The sequence below is a fragment of the Pristis pectinata genome, chromosome 3, assembly GCF_009764475.1.
Source record: "Pristis pectinata isolate sPriPec2 chromosome 3, sPriPec2.1.pri, whole genome shotgun sequence".
Lineage (NCBI taxonomy): Eukaryota > Metazoa > Chordata > Chondrichthyes > Rhinopristiformes > Pristidae > Pristis > Pristis pectinata.
This window is the reverse complement of record NC_067407.1, coordinates 93,716,143-93,737,593: the sequence shown is the minus strand read 5'-3', so window position 1 is coordinate 93,737,593 and position 21,451 is coordinate 93,716,143. Positions and strand designations below refer to the sequence as shown.

Here is a 21,451-nt window from a genome sequence, read left to right as displayed (position 1 = left end):
AACACCATTCTGTAAAATTTGAATTTCAACGTCTCCATTGCTGCCATCTGCTGAATGCCTATCACCTGGTACAGAATCAATCAAGGAACTTAACACAACTGTAGATTTCTCCTTGCCATGTCCACCTGTCTGAGGTATGTTTTTCAAGGCACCCAAACCCATTAACTCTCCAGCCACCCATCTTTGCTTGATGTTCTGCCTCATATTTTTTGATACTCATTTGCCCCTCACACTGCCCTGAAGTATAATCGTGTTTGCTCTTTGCATTGCCCCTTGAACTGTAGGGAATATACTTGCTGGTCAAATAAACAGAATAGTTACTAGTTATTCAGAAACTCAATCTATTTTGGTCACATTTTTGTATTTGAGTCCTATCTGACACCCAATGGCTGAATCACACATACTTTGAGAGTTCTGAACACCTTTAGAACATGCTGTGTTCCATCCAATCCATTATGCCTCAGGTAAATTCACCTTTTGAACAGTGAATCATGAACTTGCACTGCAAGGTGGGACAATGCCAACCTCCCTTTGGTTCCAAAGCAAGTTTACTCCTGAGAGTAAAAAGCTGAAAGAGCACTTGGCATCCCTGATCATTGGATATACCTGAGTTTTGTCTTCCGTTCTTCATGAAATCGATTGACAAACTTATTGGCCTGACTTTGAAGAGCACCTCGAAGAGACATACTTCGTCTGTTGCAAATCTTCTCTGTTTCCTGGACAAACATTTCAACTGTTCGTGATAGGGCCACAAACTCTGAGGAGTTCAGCTTTTCAAGGAAACCATCCTTCAAGATAAGGAAACATTTAAATGACTTAAGTAAATAAAGTACAGGTAACAATGTACAACAAAAGTGAATTTTTATTCCTTTCCATTTAACAAATTCAGTTTTACATTTTATTTAAAAACAATACAACTTAACCATGTACAATGGACTTAGCAGCGGAGGGATTAGCATACTATTCTTTCAACTGAAGCCTGGGCTTGAAACCATCAGCGTGCATATAAACTGAGGCAAAGTGCCAAGATATCAACAAGGCTGAAAACAAGATGGCTGGTGATGGAAGAGAACTAAAGGTGACGTCAATGATATATTACCTGTCATTACACATGCATGAGACCTGGAGAAATTGAAAGGAACAAAACTGTTACTACTTCACTGGAAAATGTGTGGCAAATGGAGATGTAGCTTTTTAGCCAAATCTCTGAGTGACGAGATGTTTTGAGAATTGAGGGTTTGCAATCTGAGAAAAGATTGATGAATGTAAGGTGGGATCATGAATTATGAAGGACAAAGGGAGTAGAAGAACATCAGTTCATAAGAGAATGTCAAAAGGAAAACCCTTGTAAAATGATGAACATTAAGTATACTGCACATGCTGAAAATCTGGAATAAAAACAAACTGCTAGAAATACTCAACAGGTCAAACAGCATCTATGAAAAGAGAAACAGAGTTCATGCTTCAGCTCAATGACCTCGTGTCAGATTTGGTAATAAAGGTATGAAGTTACAGAGAAGTAATGGTGGGAACCAAATAGAGGGACTGAAATAGGTTGGAGGGCTACAGGTTAAATGGCAAAAGGTTAAATATAAAATTAATAAAAGCACAGAGGTTGTGCAAGTGTAGAATTAATTGAAATTACCATATGAATTTGGAAAAAGTGCACTTGTATCTACATCTTGGTTACCTCATCCTCCTAGTCATTTAAATCTCTCCAGTCTTTCATCCTCTAACATAGCTTCCCTTTTCTTCTCTGGGCAAAAAAAAAGCTTGGAGGAATAATGGAACTGAAACCCAACTAATTCCCAGGACATGGTGACCTGCATCCCAAGGAGTAGTAAGGGATGAAGAAATGGATGCATTAGTTGCCATCTTCCAAAATTCCACAGAACATTAAAGATAGAACACAATATGGAAAAATGTCTGGTCATCCACTTTGGATGAATGGAACAAACAATAAGAAAGTGGAGTACAATTTTTAAATTGTGTGCTAATGAAAGGTGTTGGTGTTCAGAGGGATCTGGGTGTCCTTGTACATGAATCACTGAAAGTTAATGTGCAGGTTCAGCAATTAGTTTAGGAAGCAAACAGTGCGTTGGTTTTGTAACAAAAATGAAGATATCCTACTGCAATCATAAAAAGGCTCTGGTGATTCTGTGCATGAAATATTCTGTACATCTGGTCTTCCAATCCAGGGAAGGATATATTGAACGTACATGGGGTGCATCAAAGGTTAAACAGATTCATTTCTCGGAGGGGGGAGGTGAAGATGATACCAGGAGAAATTGAACAAACTATGTTCTTTAGTGTTTCGGTGATTTCATTAAAATATACAGATTCTCAAAGGACTTGATAGGGTATATGGATGGATGTTCCTCCTGGCGAGTGTCTTGAACTGGTGGTCTCAGAGGCAAGAAGAAATTTCTTCATCCAGAGAGAAGTGAATCTTTGGAATTCTTTAACCAAGAGAGCTCAGTCGCAGAGTATATTTAAAACAGATATCGGCAAATTTTTTGATATTAAAGAATCAAGTGAGATGAACTTAGTGCAGAGAAGCAACATGAGGTAAAATATCAGCCCTGATGTTAGTGAATGGAGGCCAAACAACAAACTCCTCCTTGTATTTCTCATGTTCCTTATCTTTTTCCTTTATTAAATCTTAGAAACTTGTTTATCGCTCTCAATTCAGATGAAAGGTGTCAATCTGAAACACTAACTCTTTCTTTCTCCAAAGACACTGCCCAATCTGTTTCCTCCAGCATTTTCTGATCCTATTCCTTCCAAGATTAAAGTCCCTTCTCCTCAACAGTTGTTCGCACATGATATGAGTTTCTAAGTTTTCAGCCATGTTCCTACACAATATAACTTTAGTTTAGCATGAGTTAGTAATGCCAAATTCCACCTCTGGTCTCTGCTCAGACAGCCCATCTTGAACAGTGGCTATGTTGGAGTAAAACATCACACAGATTTCAAGACAGCTACTCAGTAAGCAAAAATCATTTGGTTTGTTTTCTTTTCCCCCCACCAACATCCCTACCAACTATTAGTTTCCTGCTTTATGTGGTGCTTAGGTCCATCAGTTTCCTGTTGCTGAGTCCAAAGTGCACAAAGAATTGACATAAACCAACTATCGTCTTGTGACATTGAGTACTTATTTTTTAACAATATACTAAGGATTCTTCATAGGTGCTTGTGCTATACTGTGGAATTGCCAATAAGATCACAAACAACTGAATTTCTACAGTGAGGCACAACCACCTAATAACGTTTACAACCACAGAAGTTAGTGAATTTTTCAAATGTAAAATGCCAAGTTTTAAGTAATGATGTGTCAATATTTCATTATTAACAAGTGTATCAGTGAAGTAACGTAGTTGGCACATAACCCCATACTGAACACTGCCCTTCATTTAAAAAAGTACATTATTTGGGAGGATGAATTTAGTTTAAAAATTCACCATGTTCTGGGCCACTTAAAGCTAAATCCTAAATTACAGCAAATAAAATTCAATCTCCAGAGCTGTCAGTTTATTATTTTTCACTTGGAACAGTTCAGTTTCTTATTACAAAATTCTTAATTAAGATTTGCAACACTTACACAGTTCAAGGAAAATGAGGATCATTCCAGTAAGTCAATTAAGGAGGAAGGAAATGAAAGGAAGAAAAATCTGAGTAGAATCTTCAAAAAGGCATCTATTGTAGCATCATTATAGGTAGCAAGATACAACAAACTAACCAATTCAACAATTGTAAAACCTCTAACCTATATATACTCTATGACAGTATTACATAAGCACTTCATAGTTTGGTAAGGAAGAATATTGAGGGCATATCCATTACAGGGAGGCTGAACCACACAATAGTCTTAGGGCCCACAAGTCTCTTGGATCTCGTACAGGCAGAAATTTACATCAGCTTCTGTTTGGAGCTCAACTTTTGCTGAAGATGCTTGCGGAATTTGTTTTTATACAGCATGTGCAAAAAGGAGAATAAGCAGACATATAAATCAGGCTAAAAGTGAGTGGGATGCAGCATTCTCCCACAATAACACACTCTCTGAGCCTTGCTGGCTCCTCTGGGGTGTGACTAATGTTTGGTAGCAAAAGGCTAAGCTGACTGTAAACGTTTGGATTTTGACCTTCACTTGAACCTTAATCCCCTAAATCCTTCAAACTTGTGTCACACATCACATACAAGGAGGTGGGGCAAAGTAAATAGTAACAGATAGTTTTGGCAAATGATGCAGGAAATCCATATATAAAAGAAGGTGTAACACTGCTCTTGCATCACACCCATTCCAGGAAATTCGAGGCCAAGAAAATTACCTCGCTAATTGCTATAAAAGGGTTTCAATTTTGACAGAAGGTGCAGCTCAAAACTACACTACTTCTCATCAAAGGCAAAATATCACTATTTAAAAAAAAATTAGTGCTCCAACCAGATCTTCCCCAAGACTTGATCAGTACTAGTCCTGGTTTCAACAAAAGATGGAGAAAACACTATTAAACAACATTCCTTCAACTAATATATAGTTCTCCAAAGTATTTACTTCCTACTAATGCAAAATTCATGGCTAGTGATACAAAACCAAATGCCTGCTTAAAACCAGATTGGTGTTGGACAACTCACACGATACATCATTTGGTAAATAACATTTTCATTCTGTGTATTAGCCTTTGTGTGAAAGTAGCATTTTCTCTCCCCAGCCCACAAAATTATCGAATAATATAACTGCAAGAAAATTCTTTTTTGAACAATGATGAAAGATAATAGGAATCTGGGTTTTTATGGGGAGAAAACATCTAGAACAGTTTAGAGCATGAACTATTTGGGAGGAAAAATCATGAGACAACTATGAGGACTAATTGCAGACACAGCCAAGCAATGGAAAAGATTGGGGGTGGAACAACTCAAAGTACAGAGTAGTGCTGAACAAGGTCAGACCAGAAATAGGCAAACTGGTCCAGATGGAAGCATGCTCACAAAAGTTGAGGAATAATTAACAGGTTGAGGTTTATAGTTAGGGCACACAGTTTGTAGGATTAGATAGCACACAACTTATCAGAGAGCAAGAGTAAAGGCAGAACTGGGAAGCAAGTCCAGAAAATAACACATTAAAAAACACAAGCTGCCAAGCCTGGTGAAAAGTCCAAATAGTTTCATCAGATATGCAGGCTAATATTTACTCACTATTTCAAACTTTAGAGCATTATGGCAATCGACTCATTATATAATTCACACTTAAATTATTCTCAAATCCAATTAGGTCTGTATAACTAACATAATGACAATTAGAAATTAATTCTTGCCAGAAAATTATTACAATATTGTTGGTGAAATATAACCAACTTGAGGAGAAAGATTTCATACAATTACATTACTGAAAAGAGGCCCAAGAGAGAAAATCAGAAGGCTTAAAACCTATAAGGGAAGGAAGGCTTAGACCACGAAATTACTTCTGAAATATTGCACTGAAGACCTTGAGATTGGATTTTCTGCATAGCATGTGGGGAAAAAAAGCTTTTGGCAATAAATTGATAAAGGATCGCATTCATACATAAAGTTACACATTTTAATACAACTATGACACAGAACTGAAGAGCAATTTACCTTAGCTCTAGCCATAAGAAACTTAACACACCGATCATGGCAGATGTCAGAAGCACTGTACAGAAGTTCTTGAATATTGTTGGCAACTCTGCCAAGTTCTAATTCTGTAAGTCGTGAGTCATCACTGACGCTGAAATCAAAAATGGAATTTATTGCAAATTTTCAGAAACACTTTCAGCAAAGAAATATAAAACTATGTATCTTTATCTGCCAAAATGTTTTTTCTCCTTTTTGGAGGGTGCAACTTTCCACCCACTACATATTCTCCAAGTTCAAAACTAAGCCAACATAGATGCAGATTGATCTCACATCACTTGTATCCCACAACTTGTTGTTATAGTAACAAAGTTTGACTTTTATGTACAAGGTTCTTCAAATGGGTGAAGAGTAAATGAAAATCGAATGATTACCCCCTAACATTCAGTGGCATTGCCATCACTGAATCCCCCACTGTTAATATCCTGGGGGATTACTTTGACCAGAAAGTGAACTGGAGTAGCCACAATACAGAATATGGCTACAAGAGCAGATCAGAGATTAGGAATCCTATGGTGAGTAACTCACCTCTTAACTCCCCAAAAGCCTGTCCACCATCTACAAGGCTCAAATCACAAGTGTGATGGAACACTCTCTCTTGCCTGGGTGAGTGTAGCCTCAACAATACGAAAAGAGATCAGCACCATAAAGGACATGGCAACCCAGTTGATAGGCACTCCATCCACAACCATTCACTCACTCCACCACCAATGCACAGTGATAGCAGTTTTTAACCATCTACAGGATGTACTGCAGCAATTTACCAAGGCTCCTTGGACAGCACCTACCAACACAAGACCTTGGCCAGCTAGGTGGTCTTGGGCAATATGGGAACATCAACCACAGAAAGTTGCCCTGCAAGCCAGACACCATCCCGACTAGGAAATATTTTGCCATTCCTTCACCACCACTGGGTCAAAGTCCTGGAACTCTCTCTCCAGCAGCATGGCAAGTATACCCATACCTCAAGGATTGCAGCGGTTCAAGAAGGCAGTTCACCACCACCTTCTCAAGGGCATTTAAGGGATGGGCAATTAAATGCTGGTTCAGCCTGTAAAGCCCACATCCCTTGAATGAATATACAAAACAAAAATTCATCTGATATACAACAGGAATCGAGACACAACCAAGAAATGAAGTTTTTGTTTTAAAGCCAACAATATTTGCAACTATGGCGAAATAGCTCAACTTATTACTCTAGGTGTTTATATCAATCTTATAACATTTGTTCTGAATGGATGCACAAGGCTGTCAACAATTCCAGCAGCTTCACAAACATGGATCAAAAGAATGGAAATCAAGAGGCAGGTAAGAGTGACTGTCCTCAACGTCAGCATTTGACAGTTTGGTATCAAAGCACCCTCGTAAAAACAAAGTCATCGGGCATCAATGAGAGAACACTATAGTGCCTGGAATCATACCTCACAAAAAGGAAGACTGTTGTGACCGTCGATCACCTCAGCCCCAGGGCATCACTGCAGGCCACACCTGGCCCAACCACCTTCAGCAACAATCTCGCCTTCCATCATAAAGTTAGAAGTGGGAACATTTGCACAATGTACATTTCCATTCACAGTGCCTCAGCAAATGAAGCAGCCTATGTCTGCACGCAGCAAGACCAAGTCAAGCATTGGCTGATAAATGGCAAGTAACATTCATGCCACAGAAATGCCAAACAATGACCATCACCAGCACAGAACCAAGCCAGAGAAAAAAAACTTTGCTTTCTGAAGACAAGAATATGTGGGAGAAGTTTCTTAATGTTTAATGCAAGGCATGATATGTTTTACAAATTTAAAATACACCATTCTGGAAATAATGGGCATGAAGCTCACTCAAGTTATGCTCGTATCAAAAAAGTGATAGGTTGGTGACAGTAATGCAAAATGATTATCATTAGACCACTGCGGAGAAATCTTAGCACCTTGTCCAAACAGTCAGCTCAAAAAAGCTAGCTGCAGACTTAGAGAAACAGTGCACAGGAATACTTAAATATTTTTACCACTAAGAATACCAGACTAACTCTTCAGTTCAACTTTATAATGAAATCATACTATTCTAACAATATCAGTCAATCCTAATTGTTCCTATAATTGATCACTTTGCAGCCACTGGGACAATACTTATTTAACTACAACTACCAATGCGTTCAAAGTATTTATTTAGAGTGGGAAATAAAGGAATAGGAATGTAGGCAGATTACGGAAAGATGTAAGCCACAGGACAGCTGCAGTGAGTGACTCCCCAATATTGACAGGGACTCCCTCAGCGCCAGAGGCTTAGATGGGGCAAAATTTGTTACTGCATTTTGTTTCTTGATACAGTGTGTAGGTTATTCAACCAGGGAAGGGGCCATATTGAACTTTGTATTGGGAAATGAGCCTGGCTAGGAGAGCATTTTGGGAACAGTGACCATAAGTTTTCAGATAGTTATAGATAAGCATAATACTGAACGTTGGGGGAAAGTGCTAAATTGGGGAAAAGCAAATTACAACAGTGTTACGCAGGAGCTGGGGAGAGCAGATTGGAAGCAGCTGTTATTGGGCAAGTCCACATCTGATGTGGGAGTCGTTTAAAAGCCAACTGGTCAGAATTCAGGACTATCATGTTCCCGTGAGGAAGACAGATAAGGACGGCAAGGTTCAGGAAACTTGGATGATGAAAGATGTTGCAAATTTAGTCAAAAAAGAAAAAGGTTTATGAAGCTGAAATCAGATAGGGCCTTTGAAGAGATTAAAGGAAGCAGGAGAGAACTTAAATGGGGAATCAGGACAAAATCTCCCTGCCAGGTTGATCCAGTAAAAGCTCAGACTTGTAGGGCTAGAAAGCTCCAAGTTTGATTTATGCTCTGTGTGCTGAACTAATGACAGGCAGTATAGTGGCTTGATCACTTGATCACCCCGGAGTTAAGAATGGAAGAACATTAAAGGTAACTTACCATCTGTTGGTCTCAGCTCTTAGCAAAAACAAAAATCAAATTCAGAAATGTTTGTTGATCCAAAACTGTTGTATCTTTAAGAAACTAACGTGTAGAACTAAAACTTATGCTTGCAGGCACCACCAATAGTGAAAAGAGAAACCAGATTAAGTAAATCCAAAACCATGAAAACTGCACAAAGATCAAGAGAGGGAAGAGTTTTAAAATCCCAAGGAAGTATCTAGTTGAGAAGAAGAGTGTGCAAGAAATTATTTCGAATTCCTTTATGCAAAAGTGATGATAACATGAAGGAATTTTATATAAAGAATGAAAGTAATTTAGTTCAATCTGAAACCAGGGTGTTACATCTAAATAAAGCAAGCAACGAAGGTAAGAGGCATGAGTTGCCTGTAGTAGATTGGAAAACAACATTGAAAGGTATGATTGTAAGTAAGCAATATCTAATAGCTTACTACAAAAGTTATAACAAATATACATCTTCTTAATGCAAAAGAAAAATAAAAAGTGGTCCAACCATGGCTAACATTAAGATAATATTAGATCAAAGGAAATTGCTTAAATGTATTGAATTTAAAAAGGCTTATAACTTTGCCAAAAAAAAGTCTGAGGATTAAGGAAGTTTCAGTATTTAGGAAAGCAGTGCCATGACCTTAATAAGGAAAGAAAAAAAGGAGAATACAAAGTAATCTATCAGAAAAAATACACTAGTGTGTGAAAGTTTCTACAGATATGCAAAAAGGAAAACATTAAAACATGGGCCCCTTGCAGGCTGAGAAAGGAGAAATAACATCGGAGAATAAGCAGGAGGCCGAGAAATTAAACAATCTTTAAAATGGAAAACACAGAAGAATTCCCAGAAATAGGGAAGGACAAGTCTAAAGTGAATCTGAAAGAAATCAGTATGTTTTTTAAAAATTGGGAGAAATTAGTGGGACTGAAAGTCAATAAATTCCCAAGACCTGATGACCTGCATCCAAGGGCTTGAAAGAGAAGGTTGAGATTGTGATGCATTGATTGCCATCTACCAAAATACCAAAGGTTCTTGGATGATTGGAAGAAAGCAAACATAACCCACTATTTAAGGAGGGAGAGAGTAAACAGGGAACTGCAAACCAGGTACCTGCCTTCAGTTTCAGGGAAATTATATTTATTATTAACAAAGTTTTAATAGGGCACTCTGAAACTAAAAATAGGATTCCACAGAGTCAACATGGATTTATGAAAGTGAACAAATAAAACTTTGACAGATTATTGATAACATTCACTCCTAGGAGCTTGAAGCTCTCAACCCTCTCGACCTCAGCACCACTGATGTAAATAGGACCGTGTTCACCACCCCCCTTCCTGAAGTCAATGACCAGCTCTTTTGTTTTGTTGACATTGAAGGATAGGTTGTTGTCATGACACCATGCTACTAGGCTCTCTACCTCCTTTCTGAACAGCTACAACAAAACAATCGTCAGGCTGCTGTTTATAAATTACAGCTCAGCATTCAACACCATCATCCCCTCAGTATTAATCACCAAGCTTCAAAACCTGGGCCTCTGTACCTCCCTCTGCAACTGGATCCTCGACTTCCTTATCGGGAGGCCACAGTCAGTACAGATCGGTACTAACATCTCTTCCTCGCTGACAATCAACATAGGCGCACCTCAAGGATGCATGCTTAGCTCACTGCTCTACTCTCTCTCTACACTCATGACTGTGTGGCTAAGCACAGTTCAAACACCATCTATAAATTTGCAGATGACACCAGTGTTGTTGGCAAAATCTCAGATGGCGACAAGGAAGTATACAGGAGCGATAGTTTGACTGGTTGAATGGTGTCACAACAACAACCTCGCACTCAGCTTCAGGAAGACCAAGGAATTGATTGTGAACTTCAGGAAGGGAAGTCGGGAGAACACACACCTGTCTTCGTTGGAGGGTGAGCAGAGCAAGTTCCTGGGTGTCAACATCTCAGAGGATCTATCCTGGGCCCAACACATTGATGCAATCATGAAGAAGGCACACCAGCAACTCTACTTCATTAGGTGTTTGAGAAGGTTTGGTATGTCACCAAAGACATCACAAAATTGGAGAGCATTCTGACAGGTTGCATCACAGTTTGGTATGGAGCCTCCAATGCATAGGATCACAAGAGGCTGCAGAGGGACGTAGACTCAGTCAGCTCCATCACGGGAACAACCCTCCCCACTATTGAGGACACCTTCAAGAGGCGGTGCCTCAAGAAGGTGGCATCCATCACTAAGGATCCTCACCATCCAGGATGTACTCTCTTCTCATTACTACCATCGGGGAGGAGGTTCAGGAACCTGAAGAACCACGCTCAATGATTTAGGAACAGGTTCTTCCCCTCTGCCATCAGATTTCTGAACGGTTCACGAACCCATGAACACTCCCTCATTATTCCTTTTATTTGCACTATTTATTTATTTTGTACTATTTCTTTATTTTGTAATTTTATAGCAATTTTTATGTCTTTGCACTGTACTGCTGCTGCAATAACAAATTTCATGTCATACAAGTCAGTGATGATAAACCTGATTCTGATTCTGTACTCCCACTCAATGTTATTTGACATTCGACCCACTACGGTTGTATCATCCTCAAACTTGCAGATGGATTTAGAGCAGAATCTGGCCACACAGTTGTGAGTGTATAGGGAGTAGAGTAAGGGGCTGAGGACACTGCCTTGTGGGGCACCAGTGTTAGGATAATCATGGTGGAGGTGTTGCTGCCTGTCCTTACTGATTGCGGTCTGTTGGTCAGGAAGTCAAGGATCCAGTTGCAAAGGGAGGTGTTGAGTCCCAAGCCTAGGGTAGGTGTAGAACCATGGAGTGACAGTGTTGAAAACAAGGGGTTGGCCTGTCAGGTCTAAGACAAGAAACTATTTTTTCCCCCATCAAGAGGGTACTGAATCTTTGGAATTCTTTACCCAATAGGGCTGTGGAGGCTCAGTCGCTAAGTATATTCAGAGAAAAATACATTTGTGGATATTAAGGAAATCAAGGGAGGTAGGTTTAAGTCAAGAAATTACACTGAGTAATAGATCTGTTGTGACTTTACTGAATGGCACGGAAGACATGGAGCTGGATGGGTTGGGGGGGGCGCGGGGGGGTCAAGTGCACAAAGGGCCTAATCCTGCTTCTATTACTTAGGTTTTTATGTAAGGAAGGAACATTTATAACTTTGAGGGAATACAAGTTAAAAGCTCAATGGAGTTCTAACTACACAGAGAATTGAAACACAAAGATTGAACATTAGAGTAATGTAACCTGATCCTTTAACAGAAGTAAAATACAACAAATGCCTGAAATTAGGAAAGCAAAGCAGAACAAAAACTGGATATGATCAGCAGGGCAGTACATTGGCTCTCCTTCCCTTTGGTTCCCTTTTTGGGTTTAAATGTGCAGTGCAATGGGCAAAGAATGGATGAGTGGGACTAATTGGAGAGTTCTTCCCAAGAGCAAGTACAGGCTACAATGGGCCAAATGACCACCTTGTGCCAGAAGATTTTATGTAGTCAAAGTGACTTAGATGTACACAAACTAAAAGAGAGAAAAACAAAGTTAATCACTGCAGGCACATGCCTATACAACTGCAGTAAGAAGAGTAACACTTACATGATCTCCAATCCCCCTGGTGTTGCTGAAGATGTGTGATCCTTACTGGATGATGAATCAGTGGCACACTCTACTTCAGAAGCTGAATCACTGCCACATGCATCACTGTTTTGAAAGGCTGTCCTCTGTGGCTCAGTTTCAGATGAAGTCAGTTCTTTCTCATTATATGCATCACTAATAAACATGCCTTCGTGAGTCAAATAAGCCACTTCTGTATCCAAACTGTGACCCAAACCAGCACTTTTCTTACAAGATACAACTTCCAGTTCTCTGCTCTTTTCCTGACTTTTGTCCAATACGAGAAAAACAACATTACGAATTGTAACCAGTGTTGCCTGCAAAGACAAGTAAATAAGGACTACACCATTCAATATTTATAGTCTAATATGCCTGGAGTACAGTAGCATTAGGGTTAAGCTGCCAGATTGTCTGGACTATTGATTCAGAAACACAAGTTCAAATCCCATCTTAACATCTGGGGAATTTAACTAATTAAACAAACTTGGAATTTAAGAAAATTATTCCCGTAGTAATAATCATGAAACCACTGGACTGTTCCAAGGATTCACCTGGCTCATAAACATCCTTCAGAAAGAACATCTGCCTTCTTTAACCTGCTTGGTTAATATGCAACTCTAGTTCTACCAGCATCGTTGACTTTTAACTGCCTCCTCAATTTGAGACCATTATGGATGGACAATAAATGCTGGCATCACCAATTCTGTCATTTCCCATGAATGAATTAAATATTTCAAATGCAAACATTTGTTAATTTACTCAGCATCTGAAAACAGTTCCAATAAAGCATTAGATATTAGGAACATAGGACTGGAAATTATGCAAATAATCAACAAATTTTAATCAGTTTATTCAACTGCTCTATATTTCAACAATAGTTAAACATAAAACACTAAACAAATAAGCACAGAGTCTTCACATTCCTCAAGCTTGATCACCTTCTATGTCAAAAAAATTGCAATTTTATTGCTCTTTTCACAACTACCAAAATCACAGTGGTGGCCAATGTCAACTATGTGGCCATTACTGTAATTTCTTTCAGCATGATTTGTTAAAAGGGGGATTTAGTAACATCCTAAATATACCCAAGGCTTACCTTAACTCTCTTCAGAAAATTAACAAAACTTGAAAAGATGTTTTTCAGAAGGTCCAACCACTGAGGAAAATTCAGCATTCGCATCTGATCTGCGAGCCTGAAAAAGGTAGACACTGACAGATTAGTAGTTCTCTTTATGCAAACTCATGGGAATACATGTTGAGAACAAGAAAACCTTAGGTTAATAATGATTACTGAACAAGTGAAGATCACTTTTCGGTATTGGGAAAGGATAATAGACTTAGTGGTTAAGCTTGTCCAGTTTTACAGCAGCAGCAACCATTACCAAAGCAACATACTTCAAACCACCTTTACTGTAGCTGAATGAAGTACTCCAGATCTAATGCAGAGAAAGACTGGCTGATGTCTGTTTTTGGATTAACAACCAGGGACAATCAGACATTTCCTTAAATATCTCCAAAAACCCATATTTTATTAAACTTCATGATGGAAGAGTCTTAATTTACCATTTACCCATTGATGGTTAATGATTGGCAGCTTTATAGAAGTATATATAAAATGCTGTGAAATAGCAAAGGCTAATCCAAAATATTATTTACGTTTAGGCACAACTGCAGGACAAGGAAAACAACACTGAAAATTATAGCTCAAAAGGAGGCCATTTGTCCCATTGTTTTCATGCCAGACAAACATGGAGCCACTTAAGTTACTTTCACTTTCCAGCTCATCACGTAGGTTACAGTTCTTCAAGTGCTCATCCAGGAATCTTTTAAATGTGATGAGATCTGCCTTCATCATCCTTTCAGACAATGATTTCCAGACCCCATTGCTCTTTGGGCATTTTTTAAAAAATATCCTCTTCAGTCTCTTTTATTCCAATAAAAACAAACGCAGCTTAGTCAGTTTCTCCCCATAACTCTAATTCTGCAGGCCTGATCAACATCATAAGTCCCTGTACACTCACCATGGCTATCATATCCTTCCTATAATCTAATGACCAACACTCTAGCTGTGGCCTAAACAGTGTTTTATATAGCTTTGTCTTGACATTCCTGCTTTAATATTCTATGCCTCAGCCAAAAATGCACATATCTCATATTTCCTAACCACTCCATCCACTGGTCATCAAAGATCTGCATTGTTTGGCATCCAACTGTTTATCCTATATTTCTTCACCTTGTTTACCTACCCCAAATGCATTACCTCACATTTCTCCAAGATGAATTTCAATTGCCACATTTGTGCCCATCTAACTAGTCCATTGATAGTTTTCCATATCTTGGAATGGTCTCTTATACTGTCAATCACACTACCAATTCTGGTAGCAGCAGGCAACATTTTAATCATGGGTCCTAAACACAAGTTCAAATCATTAACATACATCTTGAAAAACAAAAGACCTAGTTCTTAAACCTATAGAACACCTTCCCGTCACTAAAACACTCATTGACCATTAAGGCAGTTTTCTCTCACTCAGCCAATTTTTAAATTCAGCTTGTCACTTCCCCTTGGATAATATCAGCTTTGCTATGGAACTTTGTCAAGCGCCTTGCTAAAATCCACATAAATTACAGTAAATGCACAACCATCATTGATCTCCTTCCTCCTCAAAAAATTTCAATCAAGTCAGGCTAATATGACCTTCCCTTAAAAAACCCATGTTAACAGTTCTTAAATTAGCTGCACTACTCCACATGATTCATGTTATCCTTCAGTTTTTTTTCCATTAACAACATTAAGCTAATTCACCAGTAGCTTCTTGATTTATCCCTTTATCCTTTTATAAACAATACCACATTGGCACTTTTCAGTCCTACAGCTACATGTCTGTTGCCAAAGACTGGAAAATTCTAGTCAGAGCCTTTGCTGCTCTTAAAACCCTGGGATATACTTTATCAGAGCCTTGCAATTTATCCGGATTTAAAGATACTTAATCCATTAGTACTTTAAGTTATCATGAGTAGATGTGACTATAAATATACTTCTACATAGTGGGGAAATCATTTAAACACTGCCAGAATTAACTGGCAATGCCAAGTTTTTCAGAATTACTCTGTATTTTGCAGGAAATGACTTACTTCAGTACAACTTCTGTGTCTATTTCTTCCATTTGTGCAATAGTTTCAATCACAATCTGCAAGATACACAAAAAAAAGCCTGAACCAGGAAGCCAGTGATCTTAAGTATGTAAAACAGTAACTTTGGTACATGCCCAATATTTCCAAAGCAGCTCGCAAACAGCAATCAGTTCCCCAAGCATTACTTGGCAGTTTCAATAACAAGAATAGCAAATAAAAACATAAATAGAAGTAAGCTATACAGCCCTTCAGCCATGTTCAACCATCCAATAAGATTGTTGACTGATCCTGTTTCGCAAATCCATTTTCTTTTCTAATCCCCTTATCCTTCAGTCCTCCTATTATTCAATAATCTTGAATGTACTTTACAAATGAGCATCCACACACCCCTCTGAGGTAGAAAATTACCTATATTTACAATTGTCCAAGAACAGAAATTTCTCTTGATTACAGTGCTAAAAGGTTTATTAGGACTGGCCCCAAGTGAATAAGAACAGAAAATGCTCTATATGACTCTTTGTCATACATCTCTATGAAAGACTCAGCTGTTCAAGCAACATCTGTGGAAAGACATAAAGAAAAACATTTCAGGTCGTTGACCTTTCATAAAAACAAGAGCAGCTTTAAAGTGAAGAGAGGCAGGGAGAGTGGACAGAACAAAAGGGAAATCTAAAATAAAAATAAAAATAAATAGAAAATTCAACAGATCAGGCTGCATTTGTGGGAAATGAAACAGTTAACGTTTCAGATCGAAGGCAGAGAGACAGACGGAAAGCCCGGAGAGCAGAGTAGAACTTCTTCAGGTTAGGTATTCCTGAAAAAGTAGCAGTGAATTCAACAAGTGAAAATACAAATAAAATTGCAGATGCTGAAAATCTAAATTAAAACAGATAATGCTGGAAATACTCAGCAGGTCAGGCTGTATCTGAGGGAAAAGGAACAGAGTTAATGTTTCAGGTCAAAAAGTAAAAAAAAGAGAAGTTCTATGATTGGAAAGAGACCAGAAATTTAGCTTAGAGGAAATATTGACTAAGCCAGAATTTTTTTTGTAAGAGAGTGAGTCGAGGGGAGACTTTATTGGGATGTACAAAATTGAGGGATCCAGAGAGGGCAAAGAGGTAGGAACTGTTTCCCAGAACAGGGGACCATAGATTTAAAGTAACTGGTAGAAGGGTAGGAAGAAGTAGTATATCTTTTTCCACCTAGATGGTGTTAGGGTTCTTGATGATGGATTCCAGCAGTTTATTTACAAGTTAATTGGTCAGTTAATTGGTCTTCAGTTTCCCATTTCCTCTTTTCCCCCTTTCATAAAAAATATTCACAACACAAACAGTTGTCTATGTAATTCTATATTAAAGCAACAATTTATATATTGCTCTAAATAAATTGATTTAATATTGGAATTGGTTTATTCTTGTCACTTGTACCAAGGTACAGTGAAAAACTTGTCTTGCATACCATTCATACAGATCAATTCACTACACAGTGCATTGAGGTAGTACAAGGTAAAACAATACAGAAGTGTCACAGCTACAGAGAAAGTGCAGTGCAGGTAGACAATAAGGTGCAAGGTCATAACGAGGTAGATTGTGAGGTCAAGAGTCCATCTTATCGTACTAGGGAACTGTTCAATAGTCTTATAACAGCGGGATAGAAGCTGTCCTTGAGCCCAGTGGTACGTGCTTTCAGGCTTTTGTATCTTCTGCCCAATGGGAGAAGGGAGAAGAGAGGATGTCCTGGATAGGTGGATCCTTTGATTATGCTGGCTACTTTACCGAGGTAGCAAGAAATATAGACAGGTGGAGGGGAGGCTGGTTTCTGCGATGTGCTGAGCAGTGTCCACAACTCTCTCCTTTTTCTGCGGTCCCAGGCAGAACAGTTGCCATAACAAGCTGTGATGCATCCAGAGAGGATGCTTTCTGTGGTGCATCGATAAAAGTTGGTGACTGTCAAGGGGAACATGCCAAACTTCTTTAGCCTCCTGAAGAAGTAGAGGTGCTAGTGGCATCTACGTGGTTGGACCAGGACCAACATTACGTGGCTTACATCACCAGAGATGCAGCTGTCAATACTATTTGCCTATTAGCTGATTTCAGTAAATACTGCGTCTTTTTTTGGCTTGGCATTACTAACAGAAATCCTCTGATTTGAAACCTGGCAGTTAGTAACACACTGAACCCAATTCAATAGCAGCTTCAGTGTTCTGATACAGAGTCACAAAGAAATCAAACAAAGTTCTTCTGGGCCATCTATGTTTTATTTCTTGAATTAAAGTGCACTGAAAATTCAATATTTATTATTTATTCAATTTATTGTCAAAAGAGCTGGCAGCTTTATAAAAGATTTTTTTTGTATATAGCATAAGGTATACATAACCTGATATAACAGTTATACCTTAAGCTCAAAGCCAGGTCTTAAGTACGTAGCAATACTAAAATAGTACCACAGAAATACCACAGAAACCAAATCACAGAAGTTAAAATGTACCTGTTTAATAATATTTTTTGCAGCAGTGACCATCTCTTCATGATAAATATCCAGAAAATCTAGCTTTCTTTGTCTTAGTAGCCCGAAAACCAAAGATACCAACCGTTCCTTTAAAGAAATACAGTAAAGAATCAACAAGCTGTGTAATTTTACATCAGTCTCTTCTGGATATGTTAGGGCATTTCTTTCTATATATTTATTAAAAACAAAAACACTTAACAAAAGTAATGATTAGGTTGGAAAATAGAAAACAAAGATGTTCATGGTATTTGGAACCTCACTGTATAAAATATGAACATATTTATACTGCAACAAAACAGAGAAAGATCTGTCTATTCAAAATAATTGCTTTCTGATCAATGATCCTATAATTAAAACTTACTAAATACCATATTCATGTAAAGCATGTCCTGGAGTGAACTGCACTGGTCTGAAAAATGAAGCATCTGAATGTTTCCTATTGCTGAAGAAGCTGGGCTGAGTTATGAACTGGCTAAATGGGAGGTCTGCCAACTTGCACTAGCTAAACTCAAATGTAGCACCAAGCACAGATCAAGTTCTGATGAGCTGCTAGCAACACACACAAAATGCTGGAGGAACTTGGCAGGTCAGGCAGCATCTATGGAGGGAAATGAACAGTCGACGTTTCAGGCCAGGACCCTTCATCGGGACAGATTTTCAGCATCTGCAGCTTCTTTTGTATCTGGTGAGCTGCTAGTCTCCTTGAAATCATTGCACAGTATAGGGCAGTGCAACCTGAAGGAGGAGGTAGAAGAAAATGGGAAGAAATACAAAATTCAGGACAGCAACTTAATAGGGAACTAGCAACAAGATGATCTGGGTCTTCCTTACAAACATACTGCACCCTGAATTATGCACAAAAAACAATGATAGCCATGTTACACATTATTTTATGCATTGGGTCATTTCATTATTATCACACTTGTTGGCTTGATTGATAAACCAGGTGCAAAAAGGACAATTCCCCCCTCACCTTCCCCATTATCCCAGTTAAGTGTAGGGACATTTAATTGTGTTTACTTGAGGCCAGGGATCAGCAATGCTACTAAATGAACACCCTTTGTTCATGTCAGCTTCAAGCAATATCAGGTCAGGTATATTGGGTTACATACTAAATAATGCATCTTAAAAGGTAACCACTGGGGAGAAAAACCTAGACCAGCAGTTGACTTTCTTATAGTGTGTACTGAATGAAAGTTTAATTTTTCTCAGTTTATTTTTGGAACCTGTGAATCTTCGATTCTCAAAGTTGTACAATGCACACCATGATGACATTTGGTTACATAAGGTCTTCAATGTAAAATATACCCTCCTTCATTACAGTATTTTTAACAAAACTACATCCTTGCCATTAAAGACAATGGTTACAACAGAATACAGCAATACTTTGACCACTTCAAACATTCCTTGTCAACCTTGCTTAAGTCACAGACCATTGCCTTATCGAAAGGATGGAGTAACTTTGGAAAGAAGTTCATAAGGTTAATTTTATGGTCAACACCTGAATTATGAGAAAGACTAGAAAATCTTACGTTTTTCAGCCAAATAGTCAGCTGGCAAATAATCTGACTGGGAATAGAGGTAGATCAGAGGTATAAGTCATTAAATGGTAATTTTAGTACATCTGTCCCAATTAACAATTATTCCTCGATAAACATCACACAAAAGTGATCATTTGTTGGTGGGGAAGCTTGCTGTGTGATAGAGTGGCTTTCATATTTCTTCATAATATTGGAGACAACATTTCAAAGGTATTTCATCAACTATGAAGCACTTTGAGATCAGAAGAGACAGTGAAAAATGATATAGAAATGCAAATCTTCCACTTATTTATACAAACCGTAATCAAACAGTAGTATTGGGGGCAAAACCATTGATTCATGCAAGAAACAGCTAGATTACTTTACATGTTGGGAGATGCATAACATTAGGAAATCTCTGGATAGACAAATTAAAATGGATCAACTGGCCTTACTAATTAGAAATTATCCTTGATTTTGTAAACATAAACTCAAGACCAGTGGTCATACAACTGGCTATGCATCAAACTTTATATTTGCAGTTTTAAAACAGTCAAATAACCATATATTCATGCTAAATTTACACATTTACAGATCAAATCATCCACGCATTATATTGTAAGATACAAGAAAATTTGAAACCACAATACGTTAAAGAAAGCAAATATTTTTACGTACCTCTTCTAACATCTGATCATCTTCCAATGGTCTATTTAAATCACTATGAGCGTACGTAGAAAAATCTGCTATCATCATTTTATCTATAAGTCTTTCTAGTTCACACAGCTGAGAACCAAGGTGTCTGGAAAAGGCAAAATACATGAATAATTGGTGTGTAAATATTTCTCAATTAAACATACCTGAAGCATTAAGAAACAAAACTCATCCACAAAGTACAACTCATGATGTAATAATGTAATAACATATTATAGTACAATTTTAATATTCAATTCTGTGAAATATTTCAGCAAGAGTATGCATCCTTTAGCCAAATCTATTTAAATACAAATCATTAGGTGTCCTAACGATTTGTCCTAGAAGTCAATTAAATGAGTTACTAATGCCCAGAGAATGGAATGTAATTTTTATAATGACCAATAAGAGGCTCATTGTCTGAAATCACAAAAATTACATGGCCAACGGTGAACTCTCACTCTAGAAATTAAACAAGAAATTTGTTTGAGAGTATTTTGGGCTAACCTTCTGAGACATCAAAAATTGACATATTTGAAGGATGGTGGATAATTGAAAATATCTGGAGAAAGGAGAAATGACAACAGCGCTTAAAAATTGCAGTGAATACACACTTGAAAATCTAAATTTCTGATCGCAAAAAAAAAACAGGGACTATAACCAGGCCACCAGCTCATTCAGACATCAGCATAAAAAGTCAACTGAACTTTCTTCTGCAAGACCAAGTCAAATAACACTGAAGTAGATTGCTTGTTTTGAGTGTCACTACCTCTAAACAAATTATACAGCTGGAAGTTGGAAGCCAACTAAATAAAGGTTTAACGCTGCATCTGCATACTCCTCAAGTGTCTGTTCGGTTTTCTCCATAATATTGGTGATACCCTTAGTTATCCAATGAACCGCCTGGCCACTCATTCCAAGCCCAACAAATCCATGCATGTTGGGTTCAGGTCAGGCCATGTCCTGACAGCCCAACATACTAGTTTATCAGGAAAGGGTGATTTGCTCAGGACTACAGCACGTCCTCCATTTCTGATCAATATTTGGCATTTCATCCTCAAACAAATGTACAGTGTGTTTGAAACTGTTGTATTTAAGGCTTGAGTCAGGTTAAGATTGGCCATAGTTGGGTTGAGTTTAAATTTTATTTCCTAACAGACCTCCAATTCAAACCACGCTCAATAATGAATTAACTGATCTTTGGTAAAACAGCAATAAGGATTCTACAAATAGCCAGAAATCACATCTACTACAAAGGAAGAAACAAACAGTGTCATGCAATGATCCTGCTTCAACATGTACAAATGACAAAAAAAAGGGCAGGTTTTAAGTGATTCTCCTGGTTAAACAATCTGTTAACAAAG

At 38.1% G+C, this 21,451-nt stretch overlaps 1 protein-coding gene across 10 annotated transcripts in view; it reads right to left on the bottom strand.

The window, feature by feature from the left end:
* The window catches only part of vps54 (VPS54 subunit of GARP complex), a 72,966-nt gene that overhangs the window by 23,250 nt on the left and 28,265 nt on the right, over positions 1 to 21,451 (bottom strand). For all 10 annotated transcript variants that reach the window (XM_052012258.1, XM_052012261.1, XM_052012259.1 and 7 more), the window contains 7 exons: positions 20,073 to 20,196; positions 17,854 to 17,961; positions 15,367 to 15,422; positions 13,328 to 13,424; positions 12,214 to 12,548; positions 5,614 to 5,743; positions 607 to 788 (listed from right to left, as the gene is read on the bottom strand). In XM_052012258.1, the coding sequence (XP_051868218.1) occupies positions 607 to 788; positions 5,614 to 5,743; positions 12,214 to 12,548; positions 13,328 to 13,424; positions 15,367 to 15,422; positions 17,854 to 17,961; positions 20,073 to 20,196 (1,032 nt within the window). The remainder of the gene's footprint in view (positions 1 to 606; positions 789 to 5,613; positions 5,744 to 12,213; positions 12,549 to 13,327; positions 13,425 to 15,366; positions 15,423 to 17,853; positions 17,962 to 20,072; positions 20,197 to 21,451) is intronic.